The sequence below is a fragment of the Natrix helvetica genome, assembly GCF_964273705.1.
Source record: "Natrix helvetica genome assembly, chromosome: 1".
NCBI lineage: Eukaryota > Metazoa > Chordata > Lepidosauria > Squamata > Natricidae > Natrix > Natrix helvetica.
The window spans coordinates 226,399,381-226,424,096 of NC_138548.1; the positions used below are offsets into that span (position 1 = coordinate 226,399,381).

Genomic DNA, 24,716 nt, shown 5'->3' on the forward strand with positions numbered 1-24,716 from the left:
ATCTCTCCCTCAACATGCCATGACTGTTATGATCTGCTAGTTGTCATTTGAGGTGTTCCTATAATGAGCATGACGAGAACCTTTAGCTGCGGGCGGGCTTAGCTATCATAGTTGCTTTCTTTTGCGTCATAGGTAAGTAAGAAGGGTAGAAAGCAGCCCTGACATTCTTTTGAAATTAGGCCGCAGGGGTGTGGTACAAAAACACCAAAGAGATTTGGCAAATACTGTTCCGTAGGGAACAGAAAAAGCACCCAAGCAATGACACATGCCCATTTTTAAAAACTTTCTAAAAAGTTTCTACCCAAATCAGAACAAAGTCTTAATAGGTTGTCTGTGGCTGAGGCCACAGAACAATAGAGCAGTGGGGTTTGTTTTTTTCTAACTGGGCCAGTTAACACTCAAAATGCTAGATGCAAACTTTTCCCCCCCCATTCTTAAGCGTTCAACATTTTTTAAAAGGTTAATTTGAGGTAGAGATTCTAGGTTTAGGTTAACTTGTCTTGTGAACATTTTCCTTCTAATTTAATCCACTGAATGAACCCAAACCAGCTAGAGATGGTTCTGCAGTGGTTCCTTCCATTTGGAATAACATTCTCTTGGAAATAAGGTTAGCCTCCTGGCTACTTTTCCAAGAAGGCCTCCAAAACCATGGTTCAGTCAGTGGGCCTCAGGGCCCCAGGTGGATCTGGAGCTTATCAAATGGCATATCTGATCATGTTTGTCACCAGCACGGATTGTGTTTGTGTATGTGTGTCTCTGGGGTTTTTATATTGTTGATTTTTAATGTACGCCATCTGGAATCATGTGTGAATTGGGCGGCTATATAAATCTTAAATCCTGACTATTTTAGTTGGAAAAGAAAGCATGTGGTTAGCTGTCTCTTAGTGCCAGAAATGGAATCAGCAGCACAATCAGATGGCTCAGTTTAGACGGAATAGAAAACCATGACTTCATATCCCCAACCTCCGCTCATGCCTTCTCCTTTCCACTCCCACTTAATAAACTGCAACTCTTTCTCATTCATAGAAGCCCTGGTTCATAGAAGCCATAATTTGGCACTTAAACACAGAAAAATATGGTTTTTGCAAAGTGTATTTGCAGAGTTTGGCTGTAATGGTAGATTAATTTCTGTGAACAACAGAAAAACAATCTGAAAGCCCAAAAGAAGTTGTGAAAAAAAGAGGCACATAAAAAAAAAACAAGTCTGTAGTGCAAATGGCCAAACCAGGTTTGTCATTATAGGTGATACTGCCCTATAAATGTTGAGTCAGAAGCAAATCCCACTGAGCTGAGTAGCATCACTTTTGGATGAATTGTAGCCAAAACTAAATGTTATTTTCCCACATTTTTTAAAAACAATTTCTGCTTGGGCTGATGGATATTTTTGTTAGATTGTTTTTCGCTGTTTTGTATGTGCATGAGAGTGGCTGGTTAATTGTGTGTGTGTGTGTGTGTGTGTGTTTATATGTGTGTGTGTGTGTGTGTGTGTGTGTGTATGTGTTTTGTATTTGTACTGATAAATAAATAAAGGGAGACTACTATAGATCTATTTCGAGCTAATTAGCTCTCATCAGCTAGCCATACCCTTCCTGGGCTTTGAACCTAGCTAGCTGATGAGAGCTAATCAGCTTGAAATAGATCTATACTAGTCTCCCTTTATTTATTTATCAGTACAAATACAACACAAATATAAAAAGGCAACATTAAAAATAAAAACATGCTTTTCTGCCTGCATGGTCTTCTGTAATGAGCCGAAGGACAGAAAGGGAGTAGTGAGCTTCCTCCCATATTTGGGCATACCAGGGGTTGTAACACAAATACATATATACATATACATACACACACACACACACACACATATACATATATACATATATACATATATACATACATACACACATACACACACACACACACACACACACACACACACACACACACACATATATATATATATATATATATATATATATATATATATATATATATGCCTGTGTATGTGTACTCCAAGCAAAGAAATCACATTTGCAAAATTGCCACAAATCATTATTATTTATTCAATTTTTTATAGCTGCTCATCTCAGTCAAGTGACTCTTGGAGGCTTAATATTCTAAAATGCAGGCTAAATACAGCCTGATTGCTGACAACCCAACATAATTGGATGTTTGGGGATTGGCTAACTAGCAGAGTTGGCTTCAGTATTTTTCAAAATTTCTCACTATCACCATAAAGACCTAGTGTAAAAATCATATGCTCTGAATTGAACAACATTGAATATCTTCCAAGGCAAAAAATTCACTCCTGGTTACTTCAATCTTCCTTCAGTTTTGCAATATAATTTATGATAGGAAAGAGGAGTGTTTAGTCACTGCTGTTGTTAAATATTTGTGAATCAGAAATCTTTCCTAATCTGCTGTACTGCAAATCACACAGAGATTGGCCAATTAATCCCAACATGCCTTCTTTTTTGCCTACCTGTAAAATCACCTTGCCTTTTATTTCCTTTAAAAGAGACTAAATCTTGCTGGCTCAAGATGACTTGGTAGTCCTATAAAAGATGGGGCCCGGAGGGGAATCCCTATGTTCAAGAACTGCATGAATAATGATTGATGCAACTGTTCATATTACAGTGACTGAAAAGATGAAGGTTAAGGCGAGTATTAAGGTTGCATAGTATTGCTTATTGCATGGGTGATAGTCCATAGATTACCTGTATAAACATCCCAAGATCCCACTGACAAAATGGCCCAGCGTTGGTAATGCAATCTTGTTGTGGTGTTTGGTTGGTTGGTTGCACAGTCAATCAGGTGCTGATGGGGTTTGGCATTCTTGTCAATCTATTGAGTCCATGCAAGGATCTGGGATGGGCACATGCTGTGTGATGTAATTAAAGGTATTGTTACAAGATGTAAGCTGTTCCAAGTAAAGCTGCCTTTTGCAACTGACTGATGGTGATTTTGTCAATGCCGATGATATTCAAGTGATGCTTCAGGTGATTGCATGCAAGGTGCCTATTACTATTGGTACTATTTTTGCTTTCTTTTGCCATGGTTGTTCCACTTCTATTTGTAGGTCTTTATATTTTCTCCAGTTCTTCCTCCCCTATTCTGCTGTCTCCAGGTACCATAATCTTTACTGTCGTCGTCTTCTTCTTCTTCTTCTTCTTCTTCTTCTTCTTCTTCTTCTTCTTCTTCTTCTTCTTCTTCTTCTTCTCCTTCTCCTTCTCCTTCTCCTTCTCCTTCTCCTTCTCCTTCTTCTTCTTCTTCTTCTTCTTCTTCTTCTTCTCCTCCTCCCCCTCCCCCTTCCCACAGTCAACTAGATGTTTAGACTGGATTTAGCATTTTGTCCACTTGATTATATATGAATATCTCTATCTGTATCTATCTATCTATCTATCTATCTATCTATCTATCTATCTATCTATCTATCTATCTATCTATCTATCTATCTATCTATCTATCATCTATCTGCTGGTCTTCTTGTATTCAAGTCTTTTTCTGTGTAAGATTCAATCTGACACGGGAAAACAATCTTACACGAGAAAAGACCGCTGGTCTTGTTGTGTTTGGGTCTTTTCCCATGTAAGATTGAGATTGTCTTGGCAACGTTTCAGCAAGGTCTCACTCGCCATCTTCAGGCTGGGTTTTGGGCTTAAAGTGTGATTGGAGCTGCCGTCTTTCTATAAACCTTGGTGTGTGTGTGTGTGGATTGCTGGCTTTGTTTCAGTAAGTGGAATGATTGGTAGTGTGGTTGCATGATGATTGGTAGATTGGTGCTGATTGGTGCTGGCTGTGTGCCTATTGTTGTTTCGTGTTGTAATGGCCTGGGTGGTGGGTGGGGCTCATTTCTTGAGGAGGGCTGGTTTCCAGATGTCTGGTAAGTGGGAGGTATCGTCACATTTATTCATGTTGTAGGGGTGTTTCTCTATTTCGATGGCTTACATAATTATTCTCTCGGTGAAGTGTTCAGTTTTGGAGATTAACCTGGTTCCTTCAAAATTAATTTCATGTCCTGTAGCTTTAAGGTGTTGGAAAAGGGAGGAAGTTTTTTCTTTTTTTCTTACTGCGTTCTTGTGTTCTGTGATGCATGCATTTATTCTCCTATTAGTTTATCCTATGTATGTTGCAGGGCAGATTTTGCATGGTATGTTGCAGACTCCTTGGTTTTCTAGCTGGAGTTTGTCTTTGGGGTTTCTTAAGATGTTGGCTATTTTTTGGTCAGTGGTGAAGGCTGTCTTGATATTGTGTTTGTGGAGAATTTTGCTGATTTTATCTGTGGTGCCTTTGATGTAAGGGAGGAGGGTGATGCCATTGTCCTGTTTTGTGTCTCGGTTCTTGGGGGGAGTCTCCCTTTGGAATAGGTTGGTAAGTGTTTTTCTTTGGAATCCATTGGAGATTAATACGTTTGTGACTGTGTGTAATTCAGTTTTCAGGTGGTCTTTGTTAGCTAGGCGTTTGGTTCTGGAGATGAGGGTCTTGGCTACAGAGTTGATCTGTGCAGGGTGGTGATGGGATTGTGCGTTTAAGTAGCGGTTGGTGTTTTTTTTTTTTCAGTAGATGGTGTGTCCTAGGGAGCCATTGGGTTTTTGTAGAGTAGAACGTCCAGAAAGAGAAGTTGGTTGTTTGCTTCTATTTCCATGGTGAATTGTATTTTGGGGTGTAGGCTGTTGAGATGTGTGAGGAAGATGTCCAGTTTTTCTTTCCCATGTGGCCAAATCATGAAAGTGTCATCTACATATCTAAGGCAGAGTTTGGGTTTGTGTTCAGATTTATCTAAGGTGTTAGTTTCAAAATGTTCCATGTATAAGTTTGCGATGACGGGTGAGAGGGATGATCCCATGGGTGCTCCTTCTATCTGTTTGTATGTTTGTCCAATATAGATGAAGTATGTGTTGGTTAGGCAGTGGTTGGTCAGGTCCAGGATGTGTTTAGGGGGGTTGTGTTTGTTCTGGATAGCTGTCAAGGCTTCTTTTATAGGCACTTGGGTGAAGAGGGATAAGAGTCCCAACCCTCTATGCTTCTCAGTGAAATACATGGGGAAATCCCATAGGGGGAAAAACCAACGTAGAGTTAGAGTTAGGCCCCCTTGAATTCAGAGAGGAAAACCGACTTCCTAGCCAATGGGTATGGTTAGGAGCGGGTCGACATTTCAACTCTATGCTTCCCGGTGAAATACATAGGGAAATCCCATAGGGAAAAAAAACAACTTATGGTTAGCGTTAGGCCCCCTTGAATTCGGAGGGCAAAACCGATGTGGCCAACAGATTCCTAGCCCATGGGTATGGTTAGGAGGGGGTCGACATTTCAACTCCCCATCCTCTATGCTTCCCGCTGAAATACATGGGGAAATCCCATAGCGGAAAAAAACAACTTAGGGTTAGGGTTAGGCCCCCTTGAATTCGGAGGGCCAATCCGACCACGGCAATGTACTTCTAGCCAATGGGTATGGTTAGGAGGCGGTTGACTTTTTGAGTCCCCACACTCTATGCTTAGCCATGAAATATATGGCTAAATCCCATAGAGTAAAAAAACCAAATAGGGTTTGGGAGCCAAACCGACCTCACCAACGGATTCCTAGCCTTTAGATATGGTTAGGAGTGGCTCGACTTTTCAACTCCCCACCTTCTATGCTTCCCGGTGAAATACATGGGGAAATCCCATAGGGGGAAAAAACCAACTCAGGGTTAAGGTTAGGCCCCCTTGAATTTGGAGGGCAAAAGCTATGTCGCCAACGGATTCCTAGCCAATGGATATGGTTAGGAGGGGGTCTACTTTTTGAATTCCCACCCTCTATGCGCCGTGAAATACATGGCTAAATCCCATAGAGGAAAAAACCAACTTAGGTTTAAGGTTAGCCTCCTTGAATTTGGAAGGCAAATCTGACCTCGGCCACAGATTTCTAGCTGATAGGTATGGTTAGGAGGCGGTCAACTTTTTGAGTGCCCACCCTCTATGCTTCGCCGTCAAATACATGGCTAAATCCCATATGGAAAAAAACCAAATAGGGTTAGGGTAAGGCCCCCTTGAATTTGGTAGCAAATCCGACCATGCCAACGGATTCTTAGCCCATGGGTATGGTTAGGAGTGGCTCGACTTTTCAACTCCCCATTCTCTATGCTTCTCGGTGAAATACATCGAGAAATCCCATAGGGGAAATACCAACAGGGTTAGGGTTAGGCCCCCTTGAATTTGGAGGGCAAAACCTATATCACCAATGGATTGCTAGCCGATGGGTATGGTTAGGATGGGGTCGACTTTTCGAGTCCCCACCCTCTATGCTTTCCGGTGAAATACATGGGGAAATCCAATAGGGGGAAAAACCAACTTAGGGTTAGGGTAACCCTTCAATTCGAGAGCAAAACCGACCTCACCAACAGATTTCTACCCCATGATTATGGTTAGGAGTGGCTTGACTTTTCAACTCCCCATCTTCTATGCTTCCCGGTGAAACACATGGGGAAATCCCATAGAGGAAAAACCAACTTAGGGTTAGGGTTAGGCCCCCTCGAATTTGGAGGACAAAACCAACCTCGCCAATGGATTCCTAGCCCATGGGTATGGTTAGGAGGGGGTCGACTTTTCGAGTCCCCACCCTCTATGCTTTCCAGTGAAATACATGGGGAAATCCCATAGGATGAAAAAAACAACAGGGTTAGTGTTAGGCCCCTTTGAATTCAGAAGGCAAAACCAACGTCGTCAACGGATTGAGTAAAGCGTAGTCAGAGCTGCCGTCTTTCTATAAATCTTGGTCTGTGTATGTGGAGTGCTGGCTTTGTTTCAGTAAGTGGATTGATTGGTTGTGTAGTCAGAAAAAAAGAAAAAACTTCCTCCCTTTTCCAACACCTTAAAGCTACAGGACATGAAATTGATTTTATAGGAACCAAATTAATCTCCAAAACTGAATACTTCAACAAGAGAATAATTATGGAAGCTACCGAAATAGAGAAACACCCCACAACATGAATAAACATAATGATACCTCCCGCCTACCAGACATCTGGAAACCAGCCCTAGTCAACAAACAAGCCTCACCCACCACCCAGGCCGTTACAACACAAAACAACAACGGACACACAGCCAGCACCAATCAGCACCAATCTATCAATCATGATTCTACTACACAATCAATCATGATTCAACTACATAACCAGTCAATCCACTTACTGAAACAAAGCCAGCACTCCACCCCCCTCCAAGATTTATAGAAAGACGGCAGCTCCGTCCAAGCTTTACTCACACAAACACGAAGCCGAAAACACCAGCCTGAAGATAGCGAGTGAGACCTCGCCGAAACGTTGCCAAGACAATCTCAATCTTACATGGGAAAGGACCCGAATACAACAAGACCAGCATACCTACACCCGTGAAAATCTACGAAAACAAATATCTTACCTCTTTGGGGAGGAAACCTTCTTGCTCACCAGGACCTATGTGAAACTTGAAGTCCGAAGAGCCACCATCTTATGTGACCTCACATTCCTACGCAACTGCCGAGATAAAAGCCTGATCTCCACATGCTTCCAACTAAAATTCAATTCAAAAACCTCAGCCACCGAAAGGATCCTGAAAAGAACTGAATCAGAAGGATCAGAAATGAACTCCACAGGAAAAGTTTCCTACTAGACCAAACCAACTGGGACCTACTCATTCTTCACCTCAAACTCAGCAACAAAATCCACCCAGCACTCTGGGACAAATCCAAACAACTAGCCCTCTGGAGAGCCAAAACAGAAACCTCCTACAAGACAGACAAACACACCAACAAACTCCACAGACTAGAAAAACAACAGAAGCCCAACCCCCTTCCACAGCAACTCATGAAACAAACAGTACACAACATATCAGACAGAACCCTCACCACAGCAGAAACCAATGTCCTTTCCAGAGGATTCAACTTCGCAGTCGCCCCTAAACGCATCCCCACTGAAGACATCATATGCGGAGTTGAAGCTACATTCACCAAAATCAATCCAGATGAAGCCAATAAAATCAGACTTGCAGTCACCAACGTCCTTTGCTCCAGCAATCCAACCAGAAGTAACTTACAGCAAGAAGAACAAAAATCACTCACCAACCCGAGGAAAGACAACAACATAATCATTCTTCCAGCAGACAAAGGTAACGCCACAGTGGTGATGAACACATCTGACTACCAAGCCAAACTATCCAAGCTACTCCAAGACCCCGCTTACAAACCTCTAAACACAGACCCCACCAACTACCTGGAAAAACCCACCACCTACCTGGAAAAAACCACCAAAACCCACCAAAAACCACCAAATCCAAAATAAAAGCCTCTCCCATCAGTGAAGGGATCCAGCAAAGAATCATCCCCAGAGAGAAATCTTCCAGATGCCCCAAACTCTATGGCCTCTCCAAGATACACAAAGAAGGAACACTACTCAGACCCATAGTCAGCTCCAGAGGCTCACCTCTACAGAATCTTGCCAAATTCCTCACCAAACAACTCCAACCCTACGCAGAATCACCTCACACATACAAAACTCACTCCACTTCATAGAAACAATAAAGAAACAAAACCTACAACCCAGCAACCTATTCGTGAGCTTCGATGTCATAGCCCTCTTCACCCAAGTGCCTATAAAAGAAGCGTTGACAGCTATCCAGAACAAACACAATCCCCCTAAACACATCCTGGACCTGACCAACCACTGCCTAACCAACACATACTTCATCTATAATGGACAAACATACAAACAGACAGAAGGAGCACCCATGGGATCACCCCTCTCACCCGTCATCGCAAACTTATACATGGAATATTTTGAAACTAACGCCTTAGATAAATCTGAACACAAACCCAAACTCTGGTTTAGATATGTAGATGACACTTTTGTAATTTGGCCATATGGAAAAGAAAAACTGAACAACTTCCTCACACATCTCAACAGCCTACATCCCAAAATACAATTCACTATGGAAATAGCAAACAACCAACATCCCTTTCTGGATGTCCTAATCTACAAAAAACCCCAATGGCTCCCTAGGACACACCATCTACCAGAAAATAAAACACCAACACCTACTTAAACGCACAATCCCATCACCACCCTGCACAGATCAACTCTGTAGCCAAGACCCTCATCTGCAGAACCAAACGCCTAGCCGACCAAGACCACCTGAAAACTGAATTACACACTCTCACAAACATATTAATCTCCAACAGATTCCAAAGAAAAACAATAACCAACCTAATTCAAAAGGAGACTCCCCCCAAGAACTGAGACACAAAACAGGACAACGGCATCACCCTCCTCCCTTACATCAAAGGCACCACAGATAAAATCAGCAAAATTCTCCACAAACACAATATCAAGACAGCCTTCAACACTGACCAAAAAATAGCCAACATCTTAAGAAACCCCAAAGACAAAATCCAGCTAGAAAACCAAGGAGTCTACAAAGTACCATGCAAAATCTGCCCTGCAACATACATAGGATAAACCAATAGGAGAATAAATGCACGCATCACAGAACACAAGAACGCAGTAAGAAAAAACGAAAACACTTCCTCCGTTTTCCAACACCTTAAAGCTACAGGACATGAAATTGATTTTGAAGGAACCAAATTAATCTCCAAAACTGAACACTTCAACAAGAGAATAATTATGGAGGCTATCGAAATAGAGAAACACCCCCACAACATGAATAAACGTGACGATACCTCCCACCTACCAGACATCTGGAAACCAGCACTAGTCAACAAACGAGCCCCACCCACCACCCAGGTCTTTACAACACAAAACAACAACGGACACACAGCCAGCACCAATCAGCACCAATCTACCAATCATGATACAACTACACAACCAACCAATCCACTTACTGAAATACCACTCCGCACACCCCCATCAAGATTTATAGAAACTACGCCAGCTCCGATCACGCTTTACTCACACAAACACGAAGCCGAAAACACCAGCCTGAAGATAGCGAGTGAGACCTCGCCGAAACGTTGCCAAGACAATCTCAATCTTACACAGGAAAAGACCCAAATACAACAAAACCATACACACACACACACAATGTTTCATGGTGATTTTTGTCAATACCAATGTGGTACAAGTGGTGCTCCAGATATTTTGGGATTGGACCCAAGGCTCCTATTACTGTTGGTATTATTAAGGTTTGTTGCTTAGTCAGCCAGATGTTTAGACTGGTTTGGCATTTTTATCCACCTATCAAGTTATTATTATCACTATAAGCTTAAGTGTGGGTATAGAAGTTCCAAATTCCACTCCCACCCTTAATCCCTTCGCAAGAACTCCTTCCAAAATACTCAGATTTGTGCTGCAGAAATTTGACCATATCACATTGAAAATCAGTCACATTTCATTTTGTTTTTACATGGGTGGGTAAAAATGTGAGTGGATTTTTAAAGGGAAAACTATCCCATGTTTCTTGCCTCTTTCCATATATAGTCTTAATCCTTTGGGGACTCTTCCCCCAATTCATTTTTCTTCCTTCCAATGACATAATTCTCCATCTTGTTGGGAGGTAGAGTTGACTCCTTCAACATCCCTCACCCAGACCGCACGTCTCTCTCTCTCTCTCTCTCTCTCTCTCTCTCTCTCTCTCTCTCTCTCTCTCTCTCTCTCTCTCTCTCTCTCTCTCTCTCTCTCTCACACACACACACACACACACACACACACACAGAGATACATCCGTAAGACAGCCTTAAATTTATTTAGCCATCAAATGCCTACTCAAGAAGACATGACTGTTTTATTGAGTAGGCATTTGATGGCTAAATAAATTTAAGGCTGTCTTACGGATGTATCTCTCTCTGTCTCTCTCTCTCTGTGTCTCTCTCACTCTGTGTGTGTGTGTGTGTGTGTGTGTGAGAGAGAGAGAGAGAGAGAGAGAGAGAGAGAGAGAGAGACGTGCGGTGAGGTTTATGGCTGGTGAGGCACTGATGTCATCACAATCAGATTTACAATCATTAAAATCCTACAAATTATCTTATCCAATATTTGATTGGCAGTTAAAGAGTTATGTTTAAGGTCTCATATCAGCATTCTTTACACATACTGTAGCACACAAAAAAGCACATTTGCCATCAAAGCAGATGTTGGGGAGGGGGCAAGGAGGAAAAGGGTCCACTCCCTCTCCCTCAGACCCCCAGGAAGGAAGGAAGGGAAGGAAGGGGGAGGGAAAGGAAAGGACACGGGAAAGAAGAAAAAGGAACGGAAAGGAAAAAGGAAAGGAAATAGAAAAGAAGGAAAGGAGAATGGAAAAGAAAAGGGAAAGGAAATGGCAAAGAAGAAAGGAAAGGATGAAGAAAGGAGGGAAAGGGAAGGGAAGGGAAAAGAAAAAAGAAGGGAAAGGAAATAAGGAAAGGAAAAGAAAAGAAAGAAAAGGAAAAGAGAAAGGAAAGGAGAAAGGAAAGGAAATAGAAAAGAAGGAAAGGAAAAAGGAAAGGAAATGGCAAAGAAGAAGGGAAAGGATGAAGAAAGGAGGGAAAGGGAAGTGAAGAGAAAAGAAAAAAGAAGGGAAAGGAAATAAGGAAAGGAGAGAAAGGAAAGGAGAAAGGAAAAGAAAAGAGAAAGGAAAAAGGAAAAGAGAAAGAAAAGGAAAAGGAAAGAGTGGAATGGATTGGTACTGTTCAAAAATCAAGTCTCAAGATCCCATTGACCACTTTGGCTCAGGCAGTCCAATTCCACGCTGCTTCCCTCTCTCCACAAAGCAAAAGGAGAAGTCGAAGCAATGCCTGAGAAACGCTGGATGTGCAGAGAAATGCAGGCTACAATCAGCAAATCACATTTTCCCAGGAACCAATGAAGCCCCAGAGGACCAATAGGAATTCTCCCTTCTGCAAGCGTCATCAGTCTCCGGGAAGTCTTCCTTGACTTCAGGAGAGAGTTGGAGGCAGAAGAACTGCGTGCCTCTCCTACCTTGGGATTTTTTAGGCTTTTAACCCTCGCTTAACTCTGCTCGAGCTATCATAAAACGCCTTAGAAGTCAGATTAGACCAGATGAGGTACACAGTTCTCCTGCCTCATAGTAGAGGGCACTTTTTAGAGGCTTTTTTAAACAATTAGGCAGTCATTCATGGTGAGGCAGCAGCTAGCTAGCCTCACTTCAGCACTCGCCTTTTTCCTTTTACATTTTTTTTTCCTTTTCATGATGACAGTGGTGAGGCTGCACGTCACTGGTGTGTGTGTGTGTGTGTGTGTGTGTGTGTGTGTGTGTGTGTACACATACATACACAGACACATTTTTAGCATTGTATGTATAAACCTGCCCATTCACTAAAGATGAAGTCCAAACATGGATACATTTGGGTGTACCTATAAAAAAAAACCAGGAATTCCTACCAGGTCTGGTCAATGATCATACAGTGACTCTAAATAATTGGATTCATGGTTGGATAAAGCCAATAGCCTATTGAAATAACTGCAGAAGGTCGTCTTAAGAAGGGGGTGTCAAAGTCAAGGCCCAGGGACCAGACCCAGGGTGTGGGATGCTTAGTTTTGACTCATGGGGCTGCCCTGGAAATACCGAAGGACTGGCCTGCAGTGCCTCTGCCAGCGAAAACAGAGCTTGGTAGGGCAAGTCCTCCCAAGCTCCGTTTTCATTGGCAGAGGGTTGCAGGAAGCCATTGCACTCAAAAATGGAGTTCAGGAGTCCGTTTTCTCTGGCAGAGCGCTCAGGTCACCATAGACTCCCTCTGACACGAATGACGTCGAGCTGGCCATGCCCACCTTGCCTCCACCCCCCCGGGGGGGGTCAAATACAACCCTGGCACGGCTCTCAATGAAATCAAGTTTGACACCCCTGGGATGCTAAGAGAAGTAATGAAATGGTGACAGAGCCTCATCTGATGAGCATCCAATTAATTGTCTATTCATTTTCACAGGGTGGACCAGCCTTCTGTTCAGCTGAATTTATCTGTTTAATTAAGATAGAATTAGAATCAAAAACGAGCATGAATAGCAGCTTCAGAGAGCTGTAATGCGGAACCAAATATTTTGCCTTAACTTTAGCAAGAAATCCTGCTGATCCTATCCTGCAGCCTTTCTGGTCTGCTGACCATCTCTTGTAGTTGGGTGTTGTTGTCACAGCTGCACAGTGTGCTGATGCAGAGTTATTCTGCTGCTCTTTCTGCGAGGCATGTGATCTTTTCCACACTGTCCTCCTTTGACCCGCCTTGAACTGAAGAAAATTTAAGCGTCCCAAATTGAGGCACAAGGACAGATCCTAGAGAAGGTTCAGTAGGCATGTTTGTATCATTGTGAACGGGAGAGGGACACAATTTGTCCATCCGTGTTTAGTGGATTGAACTGTAGCACCGCACGGAGGTTAATTGCTGCAAGGCAATTTTATTGTTAAAGCCACATTCCTGTCCCTGGTTGAGAACTATCACAAAGAAAGACAGTATTTAATATACAGGTCAGAAAATAGATCAAAAGAAATCTCTCTCATTCACAGGTGGAAAGATGAGCCTGCTTGTCCCTTACATGCACACACTACACACACAAGCAAACACAAACCCCCAGCTATGTAAGTGAGGAATGGCAACTTTTTCATATCCTGTAACAATGTACATCAACACGGGCTGCAGTTCAGTGCGAGTTTACGTTCAAATTCACAGGTTTGGTTTTGAAAAACATAAAATGGTGTAATTGATGCAACCAATTGGGCAGGATGCAAAATGCATCTTCTTGGAAACATCCCACAGTCTTGCTTTTGGTGTCACAACAGCACAAGCGAGAGCATGAGAACAATATAGATTTGGAGCGTTCATGCTGTGTTTAAATGTGTGTTCAAAGAGCATCTCGGAATATCACAGCCAAAATTATCCACGTCCCTCACACGGAATAGAAGTTCTTCAGTTGCATGAAAACTTCCCATATTTGTTAGCGGATGGCTACAATATATAATGCATTTCAAATGTAACTTTCTGCAGAATGGCCTGAATACGAGTAGTCCTTGACTTTGAAAAGTTCCTTTAGTGACCATTTGAAGTTACAACAGCACTGAAAAAAGGGATGTGTCCATTTTTTACACTTAACAACTGTTGCAGCATTCCCACGGTCACATAGTCAAAATTTAGAAGCTTGGCAACTGTGTCATATTTACGATGACTGCAGTGTCCCTGGGGTCATCTGATCCCCTTTTGCGACCTTCTGACAAGCAGAGTCAATGGGGAAGCCAAATTCACTTAACCACCGTGCTACTAGCTTAAGAACTGCAGTGATTCACTTAACAACTGTGGCAAGAAAGTTCATAAAATGGGGGAGGGGAAATTCAGTTAACAACTGCCTTGCTTTCCAACAGAAATTTTGGGCTCAATTGTGGTTGCAAGTCAAGGACTAGTTATATAATAAAGCACGACCAACCATCCATTATTATAATAATAATCCTTGAAGAAAGTCTGAAGGAGACGGTTGGAGGCTGTGCATGAACCAAGAATTCTTTGTTTCCTGCTCAACCACCAAGGAGGTTTTTTTGGCGTCTGCCACAGATGAGATGTATAAACAAGGCTAAGCCTATCATCAAACGCCACTTTTCGATTTTATCCTCACTATTATCATCTGTTCCATGAGCAAAACTAAAACAGCATATGCCCATTTTTCAGCCCCTTGGCACAGAGCATCCAGAGTGCAACAGAAGGAAAGTTTCTATTATTGGTACAAGAGATAAATCTCTGGATCTCCCCCCTTTTTTTGTTTTTTTTTTAAAATGGGGAAGAATCTCTCCCCAGGGCTTTTTGGCCCTCTCGGCCAGCAAACGGTAGTGCGCTGCTTTGTAGAAGGAATTAGACAAGACACAACTGCCACCGAATCAATACTTTTGTGCCCTCCAAAAACAGCTCTCCCTAGTCTGCACCTTTCTGCCGTAATGTCCTGTTATTTTGGAAAGCGGTGCATAGTGTACGGCAACCAACAACTCGGGAGACACCCATTTTTCTGTTTAGACCACAAACCCCAGCTGACAAAGAACAGCTCACGTAAGGGTCAGAGATGGAAGCAAGATGAGTAAGTGAGCATCTAGATGGGGAAAGAGCTGTACAAATACATCCCAACTTTCTTTGCGTAATCTGATTTTCAGGGCTCAGCGCACCAACAGTCAATCTGACCAACCGTCCGTTCAAGAGAGAGAACGGGTGCTGATCTGGCATTCTTACATCCAGCTTTTCTAACTCAAGGATTATTTGAAGCGGCATTGAGACACTTTAAAAACATTCCTTTAATAAAATAAGGGGAGAAACCTTAACTTTCTCTTCAGCCTTATCGGCCACTCTGAATCTACTGCTGGCTAGCTGGAAACAGTATATTGGTGCTAGTGCAATGAGCCAATATTTTACTTAGACGGATTGGCTGAATGTGGACAATAGTTTCAAAGAGGAGACCTATGTTATTTCCATGACCTGCTCCTTTTTCTGAAGTGATGAATTTGTCACCTGATAATTTAGCAGCCCCCTCACTTGCACGGATTGCTCTATTTTGGGAAGTACCAGCCAATTTTCAGAATTAGGATTTGAAGTCCTCCCAAGACAGGTACACATTCTGACTTGGTCTGTTCATATTCTTGGGCGTTCTCAAACCTTATTCAAGGTTTAGCAAATCTTGCTTATGTCCATATGTGAGTCTGAATGGCTCCATGCTGAGTTGTCTCATGCTAAGCATCACCCTCACAAGAGAAATATTTTCTGGGCATCCAATATATGGCATGTATATGACATCCTCATGGCTACTAAGGATGGTCTTACTTTCTCATCTGTTAAAATAGTCTGGGTTATTTTATTTCATCTTTCATTCATCAGCTTGAAGTAGTGTACACAGCGCCCCCTCTTATATTTCACCACAGTAGCTACCCTGTGAGGTAGACTTGACTGAGAGGGAGGTTCCCAACCCAAACTCATCCAGGGAACTTCCCTGGCTAACGATGGACCTGAACTTGGGTCTCCCTGCTCCCATTCCAACATCTTCATTGCTAATGGGTCTTAAGTGAAAACAGGACAGATAAACTGGATTCTGTTCTTGAGGCTATACTTAGTTGGAGACTTGTATAAACCTAAGCTTCTCATTGTGTCTCAGACTTAAGTTTTCTAAAAGGCTGTTCTGTGATATAAACACCAGTGTCTACCATGATGTAAAAAAGATGTTGAGATTCTAGAAAGAGTGCAGAGAAGAGCAATAAAGATGATTAGGGGACAGGAAGGTAAAAGATATGAAGAACGGTTGCAGGAACTGGGTAGGTCTGGTTTAATGAAAAGAAGGATTAGGGGATACATGATAGCAGTGTTCCAATATCTCAAGAGTTGCCACAAAGAAGAGGGAGTCAAACTATTCTCCAAGGCACCTGATGGCAGGACAAGAAGCAATGGGTGGAAACTAATCAAGGAGAGAAACAACTTAGAACTAAGGATAAATTCAAGACCCCTTGAATTTTGAACTGTCCTTGAGAAAGGACAGTTAAACAATTAATCAGTGGAACAACTTGCCTCCAGAAGTTGTGAATGCTCCAACATTGGAAGTCTTTAAGAACATTTGGGATATCCATATGTCTGAAGTGGTGTAGGGTTTCCTGCCTAAGCAGGGGGTTAGACTAGAAGACCTCCAAGGTGCCTTCCAGCACTGTTATTCTTTATTCTACCAAATAACTGTAGAAATATTAGGTTATATATCATTTGATATTATTCTTGGTAACTTTATACCTTGGGTCAAAGACGGAATGACTTAATGCTAATGGCCAGTAGTGGGAAAGGGCAGTTGCTCTCCTGTCCATGCGTCTGTCCTTCCTGAGTTGGCCTAGTTGGCCACTCTTGGCTCTTCTAATGTTCTCAGATAGTCCAATGAACATGGCTTTGAGAGCATCCAGTTAAAAGCAGAGAGAAGATAATGTTTATCACAAACTGACCAGGGCTTGCTTTCCTGTACAAGGGGTATAAGCATCAACTTCCTTAGAGGACAAGAGAGTGGAAATGTGACAGATTTATAGTATGTAGGGGTTAAAGTGGTTACCTGAACAATATTATTATGTTACTGCTTCAAAGCATCCTTTGTGGAGTCCTTGGTCTCTCTGAGAGATCTTGGTTATGTCTTGCCGATATTTCATTTCCCACTCTTCAGTGCTAGAAAGGCTTGGCTTGTCCACTGTAGGCTATAGTAATGCTGTATTACCGAACTACAAAACATAATTAGTATTAGAAAGGGATGGGGATTTCATTCCTTTCTAACACTGATTATGTTACCTAGATGGGCAATGAAACATCTGCAAGAAAACCGCCAAGCTCAGAGAGCACCAAAAACTCCACCGTTCAAGACCGAGTTACAAATATTTTCTTCTATTGATAAAGCATCCTTTGTGTCTCTCTGTGTGTGTTTCTTCAGGTCAGATCTTGCCTACACACCGAAACACGCCAAGTCCCATTGACCCCGACAGCATTCAGGTTCAAGTTGGGTATGAACCAGACCCTGCCGATCTTGCTCTTTCTAGCATTCCTGGTCAGGAAATATTTGACCCTCGCAAGCGCAAGTTCTCCGAGGAGGAGCTCAAGCCCCAGCCGATGATTAAGAAAGCTCGCAAAGTCTTCATTCCGGAAGATCTGAAGGTAACTTGGGACTGGTGTCTAGGGCTGTGCAGAGGGACGCGGTAAATTGGAGCATGCACAGGTAGATGGGTCACATGCATTGATAACTATCTTAAAGAAACAGTGTCTTTTTCTCTCCCATGCTTGTGATAGAGACAGGAAGGACAGCAATTTGATGCGGTACAGTTAACATTTGGCAGGAATAAACAAATATTGTATTATGAGAACCAGGGAAAGAGAACTCTAAATCTCCAAGAGTGGGTTCAGCTGGAGTTAACAATCCTAGATACTTAACCTAAGGAAACTGGGAATTGTGGAGGTCAAATCCCAGGCTTTTAAAATGCACAGGTCTGCCGTGATTGTTCAGAAAGATTTGTGACAGAGCTAAAAAGAGCCAACTCAGTTGAGGTGGAGGTGCTAATTCCCTGAAGCAAGTTGAGTTATCACAGCACATATTGTTTCAATTATTTTGAAAGAGCCAGCATTCAAAAAAAAAAAAAAATCCAATCTTTTTTGGTATATAATTCTGTGGTCTTGAAAAAGTTAAGAAACTCTCTGCATATGTCTTTGCATTCATTGCAGAAATATAAAACTGGGAACAGAATAACAAAGGGGGCAGGTTTTTTTTAAAATGACTTTTCCAGCCATTAAATGCTGAAAAGTCTTAGAAGTGAGTTGCTGATGGTCTATATGGATTGAAATAACAGGCAGTGACTTCCTGGAGTTTGTGTTGCTTCATCTTCTTCCATTCTTAGCAAAAAGCTTGACCAGAGCTTGTGCTTCCTTGGGTTAAATTAGTTGCAGAATTCGGGTAAAGAGAGGCAAGCGCAAATTAGATCCATCCATTGATAGTCTCTGGACTATATGTGATTTCACATGTTTGCTCTTTTTTCAGGGTTAGTTTTTTTTTAAATATATATATATATAAGAGGTGTGCGTGGACTTGGTAATACAGGAATGAATTGAATTTAAAGTTGCTTTTTTTTTCTGGAGAGGAATGAGAAGGGAAGTAGGCACTACAGAAATACATAAGGCAATTTCCCAGCTAGAAAGAGAGACATTCATTAGGCAATCTTAAACTCCTTAATTTTGTGGTCAGGTTATTGGGCTTGGCTATTGATTCTGTTCAATAGGCACGTCCCAGGCAACTGATGGGCCTTCTTTCAGATGACCAGGTCCTTTCTGAGTAAGGAGGGACCAGGAAAGCCCCTGTGGCAGAGGTGGGATTCAGCAGGTTCTGACCAGTTCTGGAGAACCGGTAGCGGAAATTTTGAGTAGTTCGGAGAACTGGTAAATACCACCTCTGACTGGCCCTTCCCCCATCTATTCTCTGCCTCCTGAGTCCCATCTGATCAGGAGGGAATGGGGATTCTGCAGTAACCTTCCCCTGCCATGCCCACCAAGCCACGCCCCTCCAAGCCACACTCACAGAGCTGGTAGTAAAAACTTTTGAGTCCCACCATTGCCCTGTGGGGTTGCTGTGAGAAATATTCTCAGCAGAATAGACGCTGCCCTGTAGAAAACCCGCCTTCTGTGGTCCCCCACCTTTCAAGCCTTCTAGAAAGTTTTAAAAGCCTGGTCCTTCTTTCCAGTGAGGTGAAGATGGAATCGAATGATAGTAGGTTTTTTTTTAATTCATTGGCAAGTGTTGGATTAAGATGCCAAAAGTTGTTTACTTAGATACCAGCTTTATTGTTTTTGATCGCTGTGCTGTAAGCCATCCAGGATTATGGCACATAAGATGAATAGCCGTATAAGTCTCTTAAATACATAAATACATTCGGATCATGCTGAAGTGACCTTTGGTTGTCAGTTCAACATTATTCCCAGGATGGCACTTGGGAGAAAAAAACGAGCATAAGGAAAACAGAAGTTAAAAAGATTTCCTCCTCCTTATCACTGTTAAGAGAAGGAGTGCCCAGGGAAAAGTTATGAAAGGCAGGAGTCGTTATGCTAGCCCCTGTTAATTCCTGGTCATTTCCATCTGATTTAAACATTTATTCATTTCTCATAGGACCGTGATGGCGAACTTATGGCACCAGTGACGTGCGGTGAGGTTTATGGCTGGTGAGACTGGTGACATCATCAGGAAGGCGGAGAATGGGACCACGTGTGCTGGAGGCTGAGGCTGCCTCAGCCTCCAGCACATGTGATCCCATTCCCCGCCTTCCTGAGCGTGCTCCGCCGGCTCGCACTCCGCAGTCTTCTAAAGCGACTGGGGAACGACGAGAACCTTCCTGCCTCTGCTGGACTTTGAACGCTCCTCGCAACTGCAATAGACATCCAGAAGTGGCAGGGGCTGTTGGGCTGGAAGCCCAAACCCCATTAGCCACAAAAGCCGCTTCTGGACGTATATTGCAGTCGCGAGGAGTGCACGAAGTCCAGCAGAGGCGGGAAGGTTCTCGTCGTTCCCCAGTCGCTTTCGTGGCTTCGTCATCCCGGAGTGCCGACAACATTTCTGCCTCCGCAGCTCCCGGGCGCGGCCGGACGGATGTATATAATATTATAATATTATATATATAGTATATAATATTATATACTATTATTTCATGAAGAGAGGTGAGGCTCTGCCTCCCCTGCCTCCCCTGACCGCACGTCCCTGTATGGCACGCATGCTAGAGGTGGCACGCGGAGCCCTCTCTGTGGGCACATGTGCTGTCACCAGCTGCTCTTCTGGTTTCTGGGGCGCACATCCGCAGGCCCTAGAATGCCAGAAAATGGCCCGAAAATGGCCTGAAAGCACATGCGTTCCGGTTAAGCACTCGGTGGCGAAAAGGTTGCCATCACTGTCATAGGATATCTTTTAACTCAGGTTTTTATAAAAGTACTAGGTCCCTAGTACTTTGCTAAAAACCCGAGTTAAAATATATCCACAGCAAGGGTGGGGGTTCCAGCAGTCACAAGTGCCGGTTTGCTCAGGGGTGCGCTGCGGGTGCATACCTAATGCGATAAAAATTGCTCTGCGCATGCGCAGAAGCAAAAATCAAGATGGCAGCACCATAGGCACCGCCCAGAGAACCGATTCAGGGGCATGGCAGACCTGGGTCGCTGCCGGTTCCAGCGACCCAGGCTGCCAAACCACTAACGGTTCAGCCGAACCGGTCCAAACTGGTAGGAACCCACCACTGATCCACAGCCAAGATAAGATCCACTGAAAATCAGGTTTATGGAGCAAAAATGCGATCCTTTGCACAGTTGCCTGGAAGTGAGCTCCAGTGAATTTATCGACACTTAATTTTAAATGCTAAGATTTTTAAGTTCAGATCTTAACCATGCTTTAACAATTAAAAAAACAAGAAACGCCTTCAGCTACCGTAGCTAAGATGCAAAGGAATTTTACTATTTAAATTGGAATAGTGGAACTTTTATTGTTTATATTGCGAGAAAAGAGTAAGTTCCATCAAAGAAACCGGGGAGGTTCCAGCCTCTGCTAAATCCTTTTCCTGATTCTCTTTGATTTTTTCCCCACCCGTCTTCCTAACCTGGCATCCTCTTGTTTCGTTGGCTCCCATCACCCTGATTAACTTGAGATGCTAGGGATTATCATTCCACTGGATGCCAGGATCAGGAAGATGCCTCAATGCAATTGTAAAATTTTATTTACTTATTTTTCACATTTTCAGAGAGGGATTCTGAGCAGTGTACAATAAAAGTCTAAAGACTTAAATGTCTCCTTATCTCATTATTTTGCTAGATCATGGACTCCAGTAGTTTACATGGTATCTCATCACATATCATCTTTTTAATCTATGTCTGTCTGTCTGTCTGTCTGCTTGTCTATCTTACTATCTCTCTCTATCCATTCTATCTATCTATCTATCTATCTATCTATCTATCTATCTATCTATCTATCTATCTATCATCTGTCTGTCTGTCTGTCTGTCTGTCCGTCCGTCCGTCTGTCTATCTGTCTATCTGTCTATCCATCTATTCATCTATCCATCCATCCATCCATCCATCCATCCATCTACTGTATCTCTCCATCCATCCATCCATCCATCCATCCATCCATCCATCCATCCATCCATCCATCACTTAAAAAGAAACATTAAAATACAAACTGTACAAGTAGATAAGTAGTTTGCATCTATTTCTATTTTAGAAGATATCCCAGCCCTGCAAGTGTCATCTTGCACTTGCTTTTCAATACAACCGTGTTTGAGAGGAACACAACAGGATACATACAACCCTGCTGATGCCTTTATGGGCCTCTATTCCTCTACTGAAATCTAACACCGATTTTCTTTTCCTCTGTGATTAATGAGCAGGATGACAAATACTGGGCAAGACGTAGAAAGAACAACATGGCTGCCAAGCGATCCAGAGATGCCCGGAGGCTGAAGGAAAACCAGATTGCTATCCGTGCCTCGTTCCTTGAGAAGGAGAATACGGCCCTGCGCCAGGAAGTGGCTGACCTACGGAAAGAATTGAGCAAATGCAAGAACGTCCTTGTCAAGTATGAAGCCCGGCATGGTCCTCTCTAAATGGCCTCCTACCCCAAGGGTGTCCAAACTTGAGAACTTTAAGACTTGTGGACTTCAACTCCCAGAACTCCCCAGCCAGCATGGTTGGCTGGGGAATTCTGGGAGTTGAAGTCCACAAGTCTTAAAGTTCCCAAGTTTGGACACCCCTGTCCTACCCAAACCCCCAAGCCCCCCCCACAATCCCATCCATCACCATCCACCTGTTTCTTTTCTCTTCCCATCTACTTTTTTTTTAATTTTATTTTGTGGTTTTGGCATTTAAATAGATGAGGCAGTGTGTTTCCTGTTTGATAGCACCTCACCCAAACCAACTTTTCAGTCATGGGCACTTTAATAGAAAGCAGAAACAGAACTAGTGTACAGTTTGTGTGTATGCGTGCGCATATGCTTGTGCACAGCCGCCCAGGCATACTTGTGAATAAGTGTGCATGTCTGTCTTGGCTCTTGTGTTTTTATGAAACCCTCTTTGTAGGATTGGATTGGCTGAGACTGGCCATGCTAAACTTTTTATGGAATACATACAGTACATCTAGATATGTATGTATATATTTTCCAGTGCTGCTTACACTGTATTTTTGTCTTACCCTATCCCATTATTTTGATTTAACTTGGGGGGGGGGGGGAGAGGGGGAAGAAAGAAAGAAAATGAAAGAAAAGCATCCTGGTAAATGAGAAAGAACAAGAGAAAGAAGAAAAAGCTGTTTTTGGTTTGTTATTTCAATAAGGCACATCAGGCAGTATAAACTTACTGATAATAATGCACAATTGGTATTCATGCTTTACTGCAGAGATACTAATTTATAGATTCGCCTTTTTGTTTTGTTTCGGTTTTCATTTACTGTGTGTTTTTACATTTTGTTAAATAAAATGGATCTCCAGATTCATTATGTATTTTATATCCTCCTTGTAGAGAAATAACTTTCCTTTCATTGCTTTAAAATTATAAATAGACCGCATCCCCTGGGCATAATCAGCAATTCTCTTGTACAGATTAAAATATTTCTCGTGGGCATTGGATGACTTTGGTACCCTAATACTGTAATTTTTTTAGTGCTATTTTCCCCTAAAACATTAAAGATGTCTTGATAGTTTGCCTAACAATGATCCCTAACCAGAACAAGCAAAAACATATTCATGTATGCTGCACGGATAAGGCCAAAGCATATTCCTGCCTTAGGTGAATTAAATTTTTGCTTGTACCAGCCTTCCTCCCCCTTTTTTTGGTGTGATGTGCATTGCACAACACTAAATACAGGAGTACAAAACACTTCAAGGTTGACAGACTCCAACTCTGAAACACTTGTTTCAATCTTATTAAGAGCTGACCAGGATAACTCTTGTCTTTCATCTGATTTCTTTTATACTTTGCAACCAGCAAGTGGAAATCTAGGAACTGTCAGTTAAATCTTGGGGTGGGGGTGGGGATTCAGGGTGTCAGTTCAGCTAATGACCTGCTATGCTGCTCATGCAAATCTTTCTCCAGTCTGGTCAGTCCACAGGGGTCTTGAATTTGGCCATTGGGAGAGAGCTTGTCTGCTTTTGATGGTCAAGCTGCTCTTGTGAACATCTGCTGCTCTTGGTTCCGATCCTAGTCCTTGCCCTTAACCATTCTGCGATTGGCATAACCACAGGAGTTTGGAGCCATCCACCATTGGGGACGAAGGTCAAGTGATGCTTGGCTTTGGCTCATCACCCACTATTCAAAGAGTCCAGTGTTGTTTTTGGTATGTGAAAGTGATGCTGATTGGCATGCTAGGTCAGGTTGAAACTCTATACGAAAATCAAGATAATTCACTGGCCAGAGAACTGGAAACCAATTTTTTTTTTTAAAAAAAAAGGCCTACATTGCACTATCTTTGGAGTTTGAGCAGACTGCCTTTTTTAAAATTTCCACTGATGTTCAATTTCTTAAATTCTTGCCCCAAAGGTGCTTTTTCCAAAGGCAACTGGGCTTTTTTTGTTTTCCCTCGAAGACACTTTCCCTTCTCATCCAAGAAGCTTCTTCAGTTCTTCCAAACTGAACAGAACTGAAGAAGCTTCTTGGATGAGAAGCAAAATGAATTCAAGGGGAAAAAAAACCAGGAAAGTCCAGTCTCCTTTGGAAAAAGTATGACCTGGAGGACTGAGACTCTCCATTAGACATTCTGAAATTCTTCTTTGAATTCAGCTTTTTAGTCTACTATGTGCAATATAATTTCTGTAGATTTCCCACCTGCTGGGTTTTACTCCCCCCCCCCCCCCCAAAATGGCTTTGATTCAGTTAGAAGTCACTTTTGCAGGGTTCTTAGTTTTGTTTTGCCTTGACATGCTGCTGTGATTGTATAAATGAGCTGATTGTTTTCAAAGATGCTCCTGTTATTTTATTTTTTTAGCTATAATTTGTTTCTAAACTTATGCTATATTATACAAAGTATTTTTGGAGGGTGGGAAGGAAATGAATGTAAGAGATGCAGATATATATTGAAAAGCGGCAGTGTTTGTCACACTGTGGTTAATTCAGTTCTTTTAAATGTTTCCTGAAGACCAAAAGAAATTGATTATTATAAAATGTATAAAATTTATACAGAATCTTTAGAGTGTGCTTTTTTTCTGTACAGTATTTTTCGAGGACAAATGTTGATTCTGTATTTTGGGAAAAAGAATAAGATACATACATACATACATACATACAC

At 42.4% G+C, this 24,716-nt stretch overlaps 1 protein-coding gene across 5 annotated transcripts in view; it reads left to right on the top strand.

Moving 5' to 3' along the window:
• Positions 1-23,817, top strand: part of HLF (HLF transcription factor, PAR bZIP family member) — a 74,035-nt gene extending 50,218 nt beyond the window's left edge. For 3 of the 5 annotated variants that reach the window (XM_081938054.1, XM_081938056.1, XM_081938052.1), the window contains 3 exons: positions 17,361-17,581; positions 21,826-22,050; positions 22,194-23,817. In XM_081938054.1, the coding sequence (XP_081794180.1) occupies positions 17,361-17,581; positions 21,826-22,044 (440 nt within the window). In that variant the 3' untranslated portion in view covers positions 22,045-22,050; positions 22,194-23,817. Of the gene's footprint in view, positions 1-17,360; positions 17,582-21,825; positions 22,128-22,193 lie in introns of those variants that run through there. The other 2 variants (XM_081938055.1, XM_081938053.1) reach the window with 2 other exon arrangements.
• Positions 23,818-24,716: the final 899 nt, after the last annotated feature.